At 45.6% G+C, this 18,170-nt stretch overlaps 2 protein-coding genes across 4 annotated transcripts in view; both read right to left on the bottom strand.

Annotated features, from left to right (window-relative positions):
• Positions 1-8,420, bottom strand: part of LOC124657725 (ubiquitin-like) — a 29,420-nt gene extending 21,000 nt beyond the window's left edge. Inside the window, exons 1-5 of one of the 3 annotated variants that reach the window (XM_047196243.1) lie at positions 8,397-8,420; positions 6,906-7,008; positions 6,600-6,810; positions 6,419-6,485; positions 6,206-6,315 (exon numbers count right to left, since the gene is read on the bottom strand). In XM_047196243.1, coding sequence (XP_047052199.1) covers positions 6,289-6,315; positions 6,419-6,485; positions 6,600-6,810; positions 6,906-7,008; positions 8,397-8,417 — 429 coding nt within the window. In that variant the 5' untranslated portion in view covers positions 8,418-8,420 and the 3' untranslated portion in view covers positions 6,206-6,288. Of the gene's footprint in view, positions 1-3,521; positions 3,530-6,205; positions 6,316-6,418; positions 6,486-6,599; positions 6,811-6,905; positions 7,024-8,396 lie in introns of those variants that run through there. The other 2 variants (XM_047196242.1, XM_047196241.1) reach the window with 2 other exon arrangements.
• LOC124657726 lies at positions 7,631-8,276 on the bottom strand. The gene has a single exon (XM_047196244.1). The coding sequence runs from the start codon at positions 8,130-8,132 to the stop codon at positions 7,716-7,718; it is 417 nt and encodes a 138-aa protein (XP_047052200.1). The 5' UTR covers positions 8,133-8,276; the 3' UTR covers positions 7,631-7,715.
• Positions 8,421-18,170: the final 9,750 nt, after the last annotated feature.

The raw sequence follows: 18,170 nt of genomic DNA, 5'->3' as shown, positions 1-18,170 counted from the left end.
TGTTGCTACTAGGGATAAAACATCGATGCTTTGTCTAAGGATATTTGTGTTGATTACATTACGCACCATATTTAATGCAATTATCTCGTTGTTTACAACTTAATACCGGAAGGGGTTCGGATGATAACCTGAAGGTGGATTATTTAGGCATAGATGCATGCTGGATAGCGGTCTATGTACTTTGTCGTAATTCCCTGATTAAATCTCATAGTAATCATCGTTGGTATGTATTGAATCTTTATTTGTCAATTGCCCATCTGTAATTTGTTCACCCAGCATGTTAGTTATCTTATTGGAGAGACACCACTAGTGAACTGTGGACCCCGGTCCATTCTTTTACATCTGAATTCATTCTACTGCAATTACTGTTCTTATTATTCTTTGCAAACAAACACCATTTTTCACTCGATACGTTTAATCCTTTGTTTTCAGCAAGCCGGTGAGATTGACAACCTCACTGTTACGTTGGGGCAAAGTACTTTGATTGTGTTGTGCAGGTTCCACGTTGGCGCCGGTTTCACTGGTGTTGCGCCGCACTACATTCCTCCACCAACAACCTTCACGTGCTTCTTGGCTCCTACTGTTTCGATAACCTTGGTTTCTTTCTGAGGGAAAACTTGCCGCTGTGCGCATCATACCTTCCTCTTGGGGTTCCCAACGGACGTGTACATCTACGCGCATCACCCCTCGGAGTCCCTTTTCCACTCGTTTTCGACCTGGTACTTTTCTTTTGTCGAGAATTTTTTTGCTATATAATCCCCTTGACCCTCCGAGATCCGTACATCGTCTTCTCGTCGTGTTTTGTTTCGACATGTTTCTGTACAGATGTCGTCACAAGGATCATCCTCAGAAGATTATGCAATGCGTCGCAGACGTGAGCTCCTCCAGGATCTAGATCAAGGAACTTTCGTTGGATGGGCGGAAGAGGAAAGGGTCGTGACAAGACGGAAAGAGATGGATGAAGGTGTCAATGAGGAAGTGAAGAAGATGTTATCAGTAAAAAGAGAGCGGGAAGCTGTGGGGAGTAAGCCAATCTTGGTGGGATCGGTTAATACTCGACGTTCTTTTTCTCATAACTTGCAGGGACCTTTACCACCTGCTCCTGACCTCAACTCTTTCCCTGCTGTGGAGGAAGCTCTTCGGGTTACCGATGAGTTTTGTGATCAATACCATGTTCTGTGAAGGGAAGTGGAGATTCTTCAGGATGAGAACAATCGACTTCGCAGAATGCTAGAGCGGTTCCTCGCTCCCATCAGGGTCGTTCCACCATCACCACTGAAGGAGTAATTCACCATTGGTATTGGCATCCCCTTGGCTTGTTCCAAGCTTGGGGGGAGTGCCGCGGTATCACATCATCACTATCTTTTACCTTTTTACTATCAAGTAGTGTCATATCATGAGTAGGGAAGTTATCATATAAGATGGTTTGCAGTGTGGAAGTATCTCTCTCTTAGTTGGTTATCTATGTATCCCTTGGTTTGAGTTATCGTTATGGAATATTAATGAGAAGTTTATCATTTACTTTTTGCACGCCTTATTTTAGTTTGCAATTTCTGTTATATGATTGATCTTGTTGTTAGTATCGATATCACTTTGGGAGCATCAAGTAAATCTATTTGGTTTTGGAAAACTTAGCATTGGTCAATAGCAACAATACTTTGAGTCTTAAGTAGAAAAGAGGGAAGTACATGTAGATATATTATTTCATTATCTTTCTTCCTTGTTAGCTAATGAGCTTAGTATTCTGAAGTTAAAATTGCTTGTGCTTATAAGGAAGATGCATGATTGTTTCTATCACATGTATATTTGTTTGTTTCCCTCAACTCTTATGCTTGCTAATCAACCTTGCTAGCCAAAGACTTGTATTGAGAGGGAATGCTTCTCGTGCATCCAGAACCTTAAACCAAACCCATGCCATTTGTGTCCACCATAACTACCTACTATGTGGTATTTTGCGCCACTCCAAGTAAATATTTCATGTGCTACCTTTAAACAATTCAAACTCTATTACTCCTTAATTGTGTCAATGTTTTATAGCTCATGAGGAAGTATGTGGTGTTTTATCTTTCAATCTTGTTGGGCAGACTTTCACCAATGGACTAGTGGCATATACATCCGCTTATCCAATAATTCTGCAAAAAGAGCTGGCAACGGGGTTCCCAGCCCCAATTAATAACTTTCATTAATAATTCTCTTCACATGTTTTGCCCTGATTTATCAGTAAGCAACTTAATTTTGCAATAGACACTCCTCCATGGTATGTGAAAGGTTGGAAGGCACCCGAGGATTCGATTAGCCATGGCTTGTGAAAGCAAAGGTTGGGAGGAGTGTCATCCATAAATAAAACTAAAGTACATGTGTAAACAAAAGAGAAGAGGGATGATCTACCTTGCTGGTAGAGATAACGTCCTTCATGGGAGCCGCTCTTTGAAAGTCTGTTTGACAAGGGGGGGTTAGAGTGCCCACTACCATTCGTTGACAACAACAAACACCTCTCAAAACCTTACTTTTATGCTCCCTTTATGATTTCAAAACTTGAAAAGCTCTAGCACATGATTTAATCCCTGCTTCCCTCTGCGAAGGGCCTTTCTTTTACTTTTGTGTTGAGTCAGTAAACCTATTTCCCTCCATCTCAAGCAAGCAATTGAGTTGTTGTGATCCAACCATTTATATTGTGATCTATTTAATCATGCCTTTTATTCTTCCTTGTTTAGTACAAATTTTATCTGAATGAATATGACTTTGAAGGCTATCAATGATTATGAGGAGATTGTTATGATTGAGAATGTAAGTTCTGCCATATAAGTTCTAATATAAAGGCTTTGCTCGAAAGATAAGTACAATCTGTTAATAGTTCTTTGACCAAGAACAAAGTTTGCCATCACCAATTATGATTTCCTATGCACCTTTATTTGTGATTTCTCTTTACTTATTTCAAGATGAGTTATATGAGGAAGTTGTTTACTAGAATCTCTTGTGTGAATTAATAAATGTGATGCTTCTTGTCCGTATTTTATTTATCGACTCTTCACTCCATAAACATGTGGTCTTGTTTACTGAGTTCGGTTTCGCTTGGGGACAAGCGAGGTCTAAGCTTGGGGGAGTTGATACGTCCATTTTGCATCACTATTTTATATCATAATTTACTGTTATTCATTGATATATTTCATATTTAGAGATGATACTTATGTTATTTCATCTATTTTGCATGTTTCATGATTATTGGAGAATTATTCACCGGAGCCAGAATTCTGCTGGAAAAAGCACCGTCAGGATACAATATTTCTGAAGATCAACAATTGACGGAAAATATACCGAAGCTCCTATTTGTCCAGATGACGGAGCCAGCCAAAAGGGGAGGCCGAGGAGGGCCGCCATGGGCCCTCCCCATAGGCCGGCGCGGGCCCTACCTTGGCCGCGCCGTCATGTGGGGAGGGGGCCCACGAACCCCCTCAGCCATCTCCCTTTCGCGTACTTCATCTCCCGAGAACCCTAAGGTGCAGGGGGCATCGAGGATAGACACCGCCGCCTCTGCGAGGCGGAAAAACACCAGAGAGAAAAGAGCTCTCCGGCAGGCAGAAATCTACCGGGGAAATTCCCTCCCGGAGGGGGAAATCGTCGCCATCGTCACCGCCATCGAGCTGGACTTCATTGGGATCATCATCATCATCATCTCCACCATCGACACCGTCATCTCCACCGCTGCACCTCGTTTCCGCTGTAACATCTAGGGTTGAATCTTGAGTATTTCATAGGGGAAACTCTCCCGGTATTGATTACTACTTGTTATTGATGCTATTGAGTGAAACCATTGAACCAAGGTTTATGTTCAGATTGTTATCCATCATCATATCACCTCTGATCATGTTCCATATGATGTCTTGTGAGTAGTTCGTTTAGTTCTTGAGGACATGGGTGAAGTCTAAATGTTAGTAGTGAACTATGTTGAGTAATATTTAATGGTTTGATATTTAAGTTTTGGTGTTATTCTTCTAGTGGTGTCATGTGAACGTCGACTACATGATACTTCACCTTTATGGGCCTAGGGGAATGCATCTTGTATTCGTTTGCTAATTGTGGGGTTGCCGGAGTGACAAGAACTCTGAACCCCCGTTGGTATATCGATGCATGAGGGATAGCAGGATCTCGAGTTTAAGGCTGTGGTTAGATTTATCTTAATTACTTTCTTGTATTTGCGGATGCTTGCAAGGGGTTTAATCACAAGTATGTATTAGTCCTAGGAAGGGCGGTGCATTAGCATAGGTTCACCCACACAACACTTATCAAAACAATGAAGATTAATCAACTATATGAAGCGAAAGCACTAGACTAAATTCCCGTGTGTCCTCAAGAACGTTTGGTCATTATAAATAAACAAACCGGCTTGTCCTTTGTGCTAAAAAGGATTGGGCCGCTCGCTGCAATTATTACTCTCGCATTTTACTTACTTGTACTTTATTTATCTGCTATATCAAAACCTCCTGAAAACTTGTCTGTGAGCATTTACAGTGAATCCTTCATCGAAACTGCTTTTCAACACCTTCTGCTCCTCGTTGGGTTCGACACTCTTATTTATCGAAAGTACTACAATACACCCCCTGGCCCTCTTGCCGGCGATGCGTGCACCCGAGCGTGGGTGCATCGTCGCCAAGCGGCTCAGGTGGCGGCGCCCTTTTCCGGCGACACTAGCAGCAGCAGCTGTTGTCGGCTTTCTTTCGGCGCGTGGTGGCGTCGTGCCCCACTGCCCGTGTTCCTCCTCGCCAGCGAGCCCAAGGCCCCTGGCCGGTAAAGGGTTTCTTTTCCCCTTCCAAATTAGGGTTAGGGTTCCTTGTTCGGGGACGAATTAGGATTTGCTTTTTCTTTTTCTTTACTATCCCGAGCGCAAGATCTACAACTCTAGCGGCTCTGATGCCAATGTTTGATCTGTAGGATCGTCTAGGTGTATATCTAATGCTGGGTACCACTATGTCTGTAAACAAATACTGGTACTGTGGGTTTACCGGAAACCCGTCGAAGTCGACATAGTGGCGACGGCGGCGGCGCGTGGGTGAGGGAGTCGTAGTGGCGGCCGAGCTTCCCGTCGGCACTGTGCGAACCCTAATCGGTGGGTGTTGGTGGGACGAGTGGCACTCCGGTCAACCTCGTTATCTGTGCCACCGCCCCCACCACTCTATATATAGCACAGGCGATAGGGGCCCACCAACCAGTGATGCGGTTGGGCGCCCCCGATTAGAGCGCGGACGAGGTCAAAAGGTCGTGCTCGATCCGTTGGGTTCGACCGCGTTGGAGATCATCCTAACAGCATCATTTCTGCCAGGCATTGTGAAACAGATTATCAGCGTGTGGTGCAGGCAATCAATTCCCAAACTCTATCATCCTCCTGGAGCATCTACCTGGAGATCAAAGATTTGCTGCGTATAAATCCTATGTTGCAGTTGAGGAAGATCAACCATAGTAGTAATCAGGTGCATATTGTTTGGCAGTTCAGCAACGAGTGTGTCAGCATTATTGATTATAAGAACTTGAAATGTGTGTGTGTGTGGGTGGGGGTTGGTTCGGAGAAATGCGAAGAAGAAATTGACATGAACTGTCATCGAAAACACTTAATCTAAGACATAAATCGTTCCTCCAAATTGATGGATATAGATCAGTTTCTATCTTCTGGAAAATTGCGGCATGATCCTTTAGCATTGTTGCGGACTGAGTATTAAAGTGCAAAATTTACATAAATCTTAGCTGTAAATCAAACCAGTGATCTCGTCCCAATTGGTCTTTTCTGGGCACAAGAAAATATTTAAGATAATCATGAGTTTGTGACATTGGGGACCTAAAAACAGGCAGGCGGCAGCAGAGAACATTAATAGTTGGCTGAACAGATAAGAAAAGAAGAGCAGATCGGCACGCTTGAAATCTAAACACTTTGCCCATCCAAGCACATATTAAAAGGTATCTCTAGGCAGAGAACATCAAAAAAGAAATAGAGCGGGTACATATCACTTCGATAGTGAAGGATAAAAACATGTGTTCACTAATCATATATTGACAACCGTAAAGAAATTTGGTTCCCTCCATTCAAAAAAGAATGTTGAAGGTTTGTCCAAATTTAGATGTATCTATACACTAAAAGGTGTAGATATCTTTGAATTCAGATAAACTTTCAACATCTTTCTATGGACAGAGGTAGTACTAAGACTCAACTTATAACTCTGAGACGGACAGGACACTAAGACTACTTATTCAACTGATCCATGCCGAGCTTTCCAATTGGACGACCTAAGGCTTGCTCGCTCAAACAAACTTCTTCTTGGGCCTCAGCTGAAAACACATGAGATCAAACCATCTATCAGCAAGACACGCTCAAACTGGATCTTAACATCTTAAATCCTGTAATCGAAAAACAAAAGCTATATATGATCACCTCGTTGGTGTGGCCGCACTTCTTCTTGCGGCAGTTGGTAGCCCTGGGGGGGAGGCGCGCGTAGCACCTGCAGCGAGAAAAGCAACGGTGAACAGAGATACAAAATCAACCGATCAATCGAAGGAAATCTGAGACGATCTCTGGCGGGCGTGGATGGGTCGATAGATAATTGTACACGTACTTGCGGCAGACCATCTTACTCTCGTTGAACTTGAGAACAAGCTGCAAGAGGTTGGGTGGGATGCCCTTTGGACGGCCGCCGCGGGTGCCACCACGGAGGCGGAGCACCAGGTGGAGCGTCGACTCCTTCTGGATGTTGTAGTCGGCCAGCGTGCGGCCGTCCTCCAGCTGCTTCCCGGCGAAGATCAGACGCTGCTGGTCCGGCGGGATCCCTACACACAACATACATCGTGCAAGCTCAGCAAAATTAAGGAGCAGTTAGCAGTTACGATCATATATATACGAGCAGTTGACATATAGATCGTACCTTCCTTGTCTTGGATCTTAGCTTTGACGTTATCAATGGTGTCGCTGCTCTCGACCTCGAGGGTGATGGTCTTCCCCGTCAGGGTCTTCACGAAGATCTGCATCTTACCGGAACGACCAACCGCACGTCCGCTAATTCTCGCTCGAGGTAGGGTTCGCGTAGCGTGACGGTGGTCGTGATGGGAATGCAGAGTTACGACATCGAGGGTGTCCTTATATAGGGGAACGGAGAGGAGGAAAACGCAGGCGCTACGAAAACCCTTTGCATGATCGTAACTGCCCATATAATAAGGTAATTAACGTCTCCCCCACGTATACGACGTTAACCGCTCGTTCAAATTAATCATCGATATTGCTCAACATGTTTAAAGAGAAAAATCTTTGATTGGCTTCTTTTTAACTAAAAATATGGATTATATATCTTATTCTTAAACGGAATAAATGGATTGCGTTCTCAAACGGAAAATCAGGAACTCTTTTTTTTTTAGAAACATCAGGAACTTTTCTTGATGGTGACTGATTCATGGCAGGCGACTCGGGCCGGACCATATGCTGCCTTCTGTGCATAGGCCCATGCAGGGTTTCTCTGATGGCACTTTCAATTCTGATTGTCAAGCAGGTACGTAGGCAATTATTTCATAGAATGAAAATCGTAACGGTTCTGCGAAAGTGCGAATACAGAATCACCCTTACATGGCTGAAATGTCATTCTCAGCATTACGCATCTCTTGTCTGGAAGAAGAAGAAAGAAAGCATTACACCTAGTGCAGACTCTGCAACGTATACTCGTACAAGTACAAACAAAATTCCGTTAAGCAGCTTTGGCCAGCTCCATGTCGACGGCCACCTTGAGGAAGCTACCTTCCTCGACGACCATCTGCACGGGCAGGAATCCGAGCCCGCTGGCCACGGCGAGCATCACCTCCTTCATCTCCGCCCGGAACTCCTCTTTGTCGACGGCGCCGTCGCCGTCGCGGTCGAAGCGCGCGAACAGGCCGCGGTAGAGCCCCGTGAGCTCGTCGGGCCCTAGGACGCCGGCCTCGTCGATGCCGAAGTGCTTGTCCAGGACCCGGAGGCTCATAAGCTCCGAGGCCATCTCCGGGTACGAGAGGAGGCCGTCGTGGTTGGTATCGAGGGCGGCGAACCGGCCGTCGACGGAGGCGTTGAAGGCTCCATCGTCCTCCACGAAGCTCTGCACCGTCCTCCCGTCCAGGATCTCCACGCTCATCTTGGAAAAAAACTGTGCCTGATCTGTGCTAGGAGCTTTCTTAGTGTGCTATGTCGATTGGTTTGAGGAAATGGCAAGAATTGCTTGCGGCTATATTTATAGTGGTGCGTCAGTTGGGGTTTTCCGGTTTGAAGTGCTTGGGTAAGATGCTGTGGGATATGCTTGAAATGTAAGCCAAGGACGTATTGGGTTCCTGCAGCGTAAGGGCATCTCCAGCGGCGCGACGCAAACGGACGCTGAGCGATCGTTTGTGTCCGCCGTGACCGAAAATGCGTCGTGCACCATCTCCAGCGGCGCGACGCAAAGTGATCGGGCCGTCCGCAGAGACGCAAACCTGGCCCAAATATGCGCTAGTTTGCGTCTCGGCGGACGCTGGGCGGACGCGCAAAATGTCCGCTCGGTCCTCGCACGGGCCCGCCTGGCAGCGGCACAACTGCTTCGTCTTCCGCGGCATTACTTCCGGGCGGCGCGCTGCAGCCTTTGCAAGGCCGCGTTAATGGCGTGCCTCGGCTTCCGCGAGCGTGCGCAGCTAGTAGACGTTGCACTGGTAGTCCATTGAAGGCAATATGGCGTCGGAGCCTTTTAAATGGACGCTGCCGGCGTCCATTTCGACGACCAAACCATTGCCAAATCCCATAGTATCCACCCCACCGACGCCATGGGAAAGAAATGCTGGCCGTACCGCAAGACGAAGAACGACCAAGAGGCTAGCGGCTCGCGTTCCGGCAAGAAGGCAAGGGTCGGCCAGTACGTCCGCGTTGAGCTCGCGCGGCAGCTATGGGAGGAAAACCGGCCTGTGCCATGGCCGGACGCGAACTTGCCGGGAGGGGGCTGGTACCTGAACTCGCGGCGCGTGCCGGTCCCCCCGTGGCGCGCGAGGGCCGAGAGCGGCGGGACGAGGTGCGCCGCCGCCGAGCGATCTTGCCGCCGGATCTGCGGGTGGATCAGGCGTACGCGCTGAACTCCTACAACTGGATTTCATTCGGGACATGGGAGTTCGACGCGTGCCGCCGCGCTGGCTACCTCGGCGACGTGGACTTCTTCGACCGAGAGATCGCCGCAGAAGAAGAAGAGAACGACCAGGAGGACGCGGACGACGAGGGGGACGCGGACGAGGACGTCGACATGGTCGACTACGACCACGACGACGGCGGGCCGGCGTGGGATCCGGAGACCCAGCCGCCGGACCTTTCCGAGGATGAGGCCATTGCCATGGCACTGGCCAACAGCGCGCAGGACGAGCTCAACGAGCTCGCTTTGTGGGAGGGGCTCGCAATCCAGGCTGCGGGAGTCGGCGCTCGCGCAGGGAGGCCGGCAACTCCTCCGGCTACGCCGACGCGTTCCAACGACCGCGCTCCGCCTGCTGCTCCGGCGTGGGATCCCTGGCCACAGCCTCCTGCCCATGCGGCGGTACCTCCTCCACCGCCGGCGTACGAGCTTCCATGGCAGCAGCAACTTTTAGCACGCCTTTATGGCTTTTTATGTTTTTTTTATAACGTAAATTATGGTTGCATGAATGCAAAAGAAAAATTATGCGTCGCGCCGCTGGAGCCACCCCCGATGCAAACGGATGCCCGGACGATTTCGACCATTTCGACCGACGCAAACGGACACGACGCGTCCGTTTCGATGTCCAAAATGCGTCGCGCCGCTGGAGATGTCCTAAACTGTTGTGGTCTCGGTCCGCGCCGCACCACGGTGTTGACTGCAACGGCGGCATCTACTGCCGCGGAATTTGTACGCGGGGAATATACGCTGCGATGGCGTTAACGGTCGTTCTTGACCCCTGGATACTCGACGCAAAATGCCGTCTTGCTGCCTTGACTGTTGCTGAAGGCCCCTGTTTGTCTTTATCATACGGTTTTGCAAGTTTGTTTGGAGCAGCAGCTGGATTCCGCAGTTGATAAATGGGCCCAAAATTTGGAGTGCTCAGGATTCGATCAACTGTACGTGGCCACAACTTTCTAGAAGCTTCTCCTGCATTGCCAGTGATCCGTCCTTGCCTGTTACCCTCGGATCACGATCAACGGGGCATATGGTTGCCTAGGGCCACACGGCAATAGCCATTTGAAAACTTTTTCTTGGGAGTGGATCCGACACAGTGGATTATGGGCAGCCTATAGTTTCAACCCAGATACGTGTAGCCGAAGATGGTGGGTTCAACTAAAATATAGGTCCGGTAGCCGAAGATGGAACCGTCGGAAGCAAATCTTTTCTGCAGCACTGGTCGGCAGTTGCAAAGCGCCGCCCACCCCCACCCCCACCAACACACATGGGTGACGGGCATGGCCCATCTTCCTTTTCTATTTTATTAATTTTCTATTTGATTTTTCTATTTTCTTTATTTTTTGTTTTCTTTATTTTTTCATTTCTTTTCTTCTTTTTTAAGATTCAAATATTAAGATTCAAAAAATTCCAATTTCAAAATGTTTAAATTCAAAAAGTTCAAATTTGAAAATTGTTGATATTAAAAATGTTACAGTTTTCAAAATGTTACAATAATTAAAAAATCAGTTCTTAAAACTATTTTAATTCAAAAAATGTTATATTTTACAAATTTTATAAAATTACAAATGTTCGATTTAAAATAAAATTTTAAAAAGGATCAGATTAAAAATCTATAGTTTCCTGAAAAAACCAGAAAAGAAAAATAAAATAAAAAACAAAATAAGAAAACCGGGCCGGCCCAACACCTACACCTAGGATGTGAGGCACGTCGTAACTGCCTGCCAAATCTGGGCATAGGACCTCAATGGTGATTTAAAAAGAGAAAGAACAACGGTTCGAAAGAAGAAAAAAGTGATACTTCCTCCAATCCATACTAGTTATCGATCACCTTGATTTTCGGTGGGAAACAACCCTGTGCCTTCTCTTGTGCCAGAAACACCAGAACCTCGAACACGTATTCTAAAAGGTCTACAAAATTCGAAACAATATACTGATGGAACTTTTCGCTATGGCATGTTTACCTCTATAGGAGAACCTAGTGGTCTGGCTTAGGCACTTGAAAATGAACACCGAAAGAAAGCAATGGATGAACAGTATGAAGCACTAGCTAAAAATAAAACATGGCACCTAGTGCCCCCCAGTTCTAACATAAATTGATTGACTGCAAATAGGTTTATCGCATCAAGAAACAAGCAAATGGTACAACTGAAAGGTGTAAAGCACACCTTGTTGCCAAGGGGGTCAAGCGGTGGTATGTCATTGAATATGAAGATATTTTAGTCATGTTGTCAAATCTGCTACTGTTAGACCTGTTCTTGCTATTTCTGTTTCTCAAGGGTCGAGCCTAAGATAGCTCACTACAAAGGAAAACAATTTTTTTCACAAATCACTTTCGTCATATTAAGGCCAATTTTCGTCAAGGATTACTTCGCGGTGACAAAATTTGATCGTCATGGGGTTCGTCAAGGAAGCTCCGTCATAAAATATCGGGGGTGACGGTATGCATTTTTTCATCAACGTCAAATATTTGATGGTGACGACCTGCAAATTCGTCAACATCAAAGGTTCATTGTTGACGAACAGGTTTGTCACGAAAAATTGCAACTTTCGTCAATATCTAAATCTTGGGAAGTTTCGATTGGTCCAAAAAAGCATACGTGGCCTTACATGTGGGTCCCATTTGGCTTCGACAACATGGGTCCGACGGCGCCGACATGGATATCTCGTCATGTGGGACCGGCATGGTGCCGATCGGTGGGACCCACAAAATATTATGACAAGTCTGGACCCACAATATTCTGACCAGTGGGATCCACAAAATTCAGACAAGTGGGACCAGGTTGTTGCCGACATATGGGTCCCAATAATGCTGACTGGTGGGACCCACAAATTCTGACAAGTGGGACCAGAAATTGCCGACATATGCGTTGTGACATTTTCCGTCACCTTTTGAATTTGACAAAATTTGAGAGCATTTGAATTATTTGCGAAATTTGGGAAACAAAAAAACTGGCGAAATATCAAAAAATAGACAATAAATATCATACATAAATGGTGGCACAAGAAGTATATATGTCTCTCACAGACCGAAAGATTCATAAGAAAATTACAATTGGAACAAATTAAAAGACCTATGATTAATAATGTTGTAGGACGGTGGTGCAATAGATTAGTTGCCCTGGGATTGAGACATGGATGGTGGCTGGGATGTCCTCAAGAGCAAATTAAGCACGGCATCCATTTCTGTCAGCCTCTTTTCATAAGCCGCAGTCTTTTCTTCTTGGGCTTTCTTCACAGCTTCAAGTTCTTCATCCTCGCTTCTTCCCGATCTCTTCAAATTTTTGATCTTGTTCTTGCGAGTCTTGCCTCGCATCTCACCGTGGTACGTTTCAGTCTGCTCGTATGGAGTTCTCGCTCTTGATCCGCCGCGTCTTTGTTGTAGCTCTTGGATGCGTGTAGATGAGACAGAAGACTTCCCGGAACTTGTTGCGACGCCCAATCTTGGTAGGAATGTGTTGTTGCGGGTGGTGGATGGGATTTTCTCGCTCGTAACTAGCTGAACAATTTGCAAATCAGTCAAATCGAGGTTCATCTTCATTGCGTGGCCCCGCTTTTTTGCCACCATTTTATCCTGCATAAAGATTACAATCATTGCATGGACAACATACAAAACTCGGATTATATTATATTGTGCTAATAAGAAATATTTCTTACATATGCACTTTTCGCTTCAGACACTCATAATGTTATCCTTGTTAGTGTGTGTGATTCTAAAAAATTCAATTGGAGAGGTTTCTTCTTCCTCGCTCGCTTAGCCTTCGCTTGAAAAAATGTAGAATGCACATTACCATTGTACACCGTGTATGACGAAGTATGAACTGTATTGGGAAATTCAGAACACTTACTAGATGTTCCCGAGTGAGCAACATAGCTTCGAGATCCAATGGTATGGAACTGTTTCACAGCTTCTCTCGTTCTTTCCATTTATTACACACAGTTCCTATGTTCGATACATGCATTTTATTTATCCAGATCGTAGAAATGTAAGAATTCAGTAGTTGTTATTGAAAGGAATAACGTTTATGTACCTGGTACTTCTCATCAAACCATCTTTTCACCAGCTTCTTTCCAGACTTTTCTCTTCTACATGACCCGGCTTCTTGAGATATGCTTGCTCCGAGTGTGAGATTTCTAATTTTCGGCCAATACTCCTTTTTAAGCCTATATCGGAACCGCCGAATACTAACTTGCAGCATATCGCGTGCACACATCTTGAGCCACCTCATCATTTTTGTCCATACTAAACTTTTCCTGCAAAATAGTGATGCATTAATCAGGTAGATTCTTAGATAGTTGATCATGTAGCATACTAATTAGGTTAAACCAAGATTGTACAGGACTCACCGCTACCGTACTTATAGCATGAGGAATGACATGTCCGAGAGTTTCATCTTTCTTGTACCGTGTCCGAGTGTGTTGCAAGCGGCATTTTTTCACGGATGTGAATACCAACCTCATTGCTCAGGCATTGCTGATCGGACATAATCCTTGGGTCTCCCGACACCAGACGGTGAATTCAATTGGCATCTTATTGCCACCATGTCTTCTTGTGTACTCATGTAGTCCATGGCCCATGGTACGTCTGCGTCCACCTCTCTTTCTCTTACTACCGCCAGATGTTGTCAATGTCTCTGGAATAAGAGATATGAAATGATTCTCTTTTATATGAAAATATGCGGTACAGTGTTTAGGTTTTACAAACTTTCATACCTTGCTGCTCAAAGTTTACAATTTGATTGTCCTCAGGAGATGAGGTGCTGCCTCCGGATGTCATGATCCGGTTAGGTGAGGGTGCTCCTTCGGTGTTCGGACCTGCAATGGCCGTCGGCTCATCGGATGACCCAGCTTCGAGGTTCGGTTGTTGCCATTGATCTTGTTGCAATGTTGGATGGTGCAACTTCGGTATGGATCGCTTCTTCTGTGCAACTATTGCAGAAGAAGCAACTATCTGCAAGCAAAGTAGAGACTACATTAGTAGGAAACATTTAGCATGTACGTATTTCCTATCATAGTTCAGACATAGTTCCACAGACCTGAGCTGAAGTTTTGCCGATAGTGCGCTGATCCTCATCTGAATGAAGATCATCATCAGCAGTAGCTATCTCTTCTGGATTCAGTTCATACGAAGGGTCCTCTTCGACCTCCTTCTCTTCGCAGTCTGTGTCCTTTAGATTGTTACTAGTTCCTACTTGTACCCCACCATACACTAATGAATGTGCAAAACCAGAGAAATCTTTCTGAAATTTGTTGCCAGGTCCATACCTTTCAGCGAAAATGTTTTCCATGCGTACTATATTTTCTTGCATTTGTTTCTCCTTGGCAAGCTCATATGCCGGCTTGACGGGGTTTTGTGTCTCCGCTGAAATAATCGGAAGAGCGGAGCGTGAACAAAACATAAGAGGGGGCCAATTCCATAGAAAACAGCAAATAATTGTCTTTGCAAAATATTGTACATCAGTAAATGATTGAAAACATAAGAGTCTACGTATGATTTCGGCAAATAAAACATAAGAGGGGGCATATGCCAGGCTAAGGGACATCATGTGCTTTTAGATATCTACTCGTAACAAATAATTGATACATGAGACTCCCCTCGGACACTGAATTATGCATGTCTGTTGATAGCTGGTTTCAGTCTGTTATTGGACAAGTACCACCTCACATGGTGGATACTACCCTTCTGGTTGCTTGGCGGGCTTGGTATGCACGTAATGAGGTTACTCATGATAAGCCAGTACCCCCTATTATTGGGTCTCACCGATTTGTGAGTGGATATATCAAGCAGATCGGGGATGTGAAGTCCATTCCTACAGAGAACCTAGTTCTGATATGTGCTGATAGAAGTTCAGATATGTGCTGATAGAAGTTCAGAATGTGCTGATAGAAGTTCAGATATGTGCTGAAATTTGATTTTTGACTTTTGAAAGACATAGATAAACAAAAATTGTGGAAATAAATAGACTGATGAAACAAAGTACATGATTAAAAAAACTTCATTACATTGTTAAGACGTGCATTGCACGTGCAAACTAACTAGTTCCATAGAAAACATCAAACAATTGTTCTAGATCAAACTCTGCTTCCCTCTGAAACTGAGGAATAAAAGTCTGAAGCAATGTCGTTGTTCACTGTAGCTCGTATGATGTTTTTGGCAACGGCTGGAATTAGTTCAGTTAAGTGTTTCGGCAAACAATTGTCTATGCAAAAGATTGTACAGCAGCGGGATGGCAAAGATTGTATAGCACGGCAAGATTATCTCTGGAATAAAAACGATAAACCCTATACGTATGATGTCGGGATTGGATCTATGAAATATGCAAGATCTAGATATAGGTCAGACGGGCGTGGTAGACATGTAAAACTGATCTCTCGATCAAACCATCCGAAAAACACAACAACAAGCCGATCACCGATAGATTTACCTTGGCGTTTCTTCGAGCTGGGCGCCTTCTTCGGCGTGTGTGCGCGATTTTCCTTCCCCCCGATGTTTCGACGACTGCCGGCCATGGTGACCACCGGCCGGGGAGATAGATGCGAGATGGAAGAACGTCCGGCGAAGACACCGGATCGGGGTGAGCACGAGAGGATGAGGTCGGGGGGTGGGGAGTTAAGATGCTCGTAAATCATGGGGGAGAGGCACGACGTATATAAGGGAGGGCGAAATATTTGATAGGTCGGGTGCGCGGGAGGAGTGGAGGGAACGAAAAATTTGTGCGTTTTGGCAGCCGTCGTACTACAATTTGGAGGGAACAAGTTTTTGCCGTGGAAGAAAAACTATTACTCTGAAAATGGAACTGTACATGTATATTTTAATTAAAAAATACCAGAACATGAATGGGACGCATGAAAAAAAAATCTAAATCTGGCACCCTCCTTTCGTCCGAAAACCCCTCTTTCGACACATGAATGGAACATGATGGTTTGGTGAGTTTTTGGCCATTCCCCCCTCTTTTCGTCCGAAAACCCCCTTTTCGACACATCTACACCATGGGGACACCATGCCACCAACTCCAAAAAATCAAAACCCATAGCAACCAAGGTTTCATATCACAATGTGCACAAGGGTGCCAAATCATGCCCCAATCCATGGTGGTTCGGTGAGTTTTTGGCCATTCCCCCCTCTTTTCGTCCGAAAACCCCCTTTTCGACTCATCTACACCATGGGTACACCATGCCACCAACTCCAAAAAATCAAAACCCATAGCAACCAAGGTGGCATATCACAATGTGCACAAGGGTGTCAAATCTTGCCCCAATCCATGGTGGTTTGGTGAGTTTTTGGCCATTCCCCCCTCTTTTCGTCCGAAAACCCCTTTTTCGACACATCTACACCATGGGGACACCATGCCACCAACTCCAAAAAATCAAAACCCATAGCAACCAAGGTGGCATATCACAATGTGCACAAGGGTGCCAAATCTTGCCCCAATCCATGGTGGTTTGGTCAGTTTTTGGCCATTCCCCCCTCTTTTCGTCCGAAAACCCCTTTTTCGACACATCTACGCCATGGGGACACCATGCCACCAAGTACAAAAAATCAAAACCCATAGCAACCAAGGTGGCATATCACAATGTGCACAAGGGTGACAAATCTTGCCCCAATCCATAGTGGTTTGGTCAGTTTTTGGCCATTCCACCCTTTTTTCGTCCGAAAACCCCTTTTTCGACACATCTACACCATGGGGACACCATGCCACCAAGTCCAAAAAATCAAAACCCATAGAAACCAAGGTGGCATATCACAATGTGCACAAGGGTGCCAAATCTTGCCCCAATCCATGGAGGTTTGGTCAGTTTTTGCCCATTCCCCCCTCTTTTCGTCCGAAAACCCCTTTTTCGACACATGTACACCATGGGGACACCATGCCACCAACTCCAAAAAATAAAAACCCATAGCAACCAAGGTGGCATATCACAATGTGAACAAGGGTGCCAAATCTTGCCCCAATCCATGGTGGTTTGTTCAGTTTTTGGCCATTCCCCCTCTTTTCGTCCGAAAACCCTTTTTTCGACACATCTACACCATGGGGACACCATGCCACCAACTCCAAAAAATCAAAACCCATAGCAACCAAGGTGGCATATCACAATGTGCACAAGGGTGCCAAATCTTGCCCCAATCCATGGAGGTTTGGTCAGTTTTTGGCCATTCCCCCCCTCTTTTCGTCCGAAAACCCCTTTTTCGACACATCTACACCATGGGGACACCATGCCAACAACTCCAAAAAAATCAAAACCCATAGCAACCAAGGTGGCATATCAAAATGTGAACAAGGGTGCCAAATCTTGCCCCAATCCATGGAGGTTTGGTCAGTTTTTGCCCATTCCCCCCTCTTTTCGTCCGAAAACCCCTTTTTCGACACATGTACACCATGGGGACACCATGCCACCAACTCCAAAAAATCAAAACCCATATCAACCAAGGTGGCATATCACAATGTGCACAAGGGTGCCAAATCTTGCCCCAATCCATGGTGGTTTGGTCAGTTTTTGGCCATTCCCCCCTCTTTTCGTCCGAAAACCTCTTTTTCGACACATCTACACCATGGGGACATCATGCCACCAACTCCAAAAAATCAAAACCCATAGCAACCAAGGTGGCATATCACAATGTGAACAAGGGTGCCAAATCTTGCCCAATCCATGGTGGTTTGGTCAGTTTTTGGCCATTCCCCCCCTCTTTTCGTCCGAAAACCCCTTTTTCGACACATCTACACCATTGGGACACCATGCCACCAACTCCAAAAAATCAAAACCCATAGCAACCAAGGTGGCATATCACAATGTGAACAAGGGTGCCAAATCTTGCCCCAATCCATGGAGGTTTGGTCAGTTTTTGGCCATTCCCCCCTCTTTTCGTCCGAAAACCCCTTTTTCGACACATCTACACCATGGGGACACCATGCCACCAACTCCAAAAAATCAAAACCCATAGCAAACAAGGTGGCATATCACAATGTGAACAAGGGTGCCAAATCTTGCCCCAATCCATAGTGGTTTGGTCAGTTTTTGCCCATTCCCCCCTCTTTT

Source organism: Lolium rigidum, chromosome 5, assembly GCF_022539505.1.
Source record: "Lolium rigidum isolate FL_2022 chromosome 5, APGP_CSIRO_Lrig_0.1, whole genome shotgun sequence".
In the NCBI taxonomy this organism is placed as follows: domain Eukaryota; kingdom Viridiplantae; phylum Streptophyta; class Magnoliopsida; order Poales; family Poaceae; genus Lolium; species Lolium rigidum.
The sequence above is the reverse complement of the archived record's forward strand: the minus strand, read 5'-3'. Positions and strand labels throughout refer to the sequence as shown.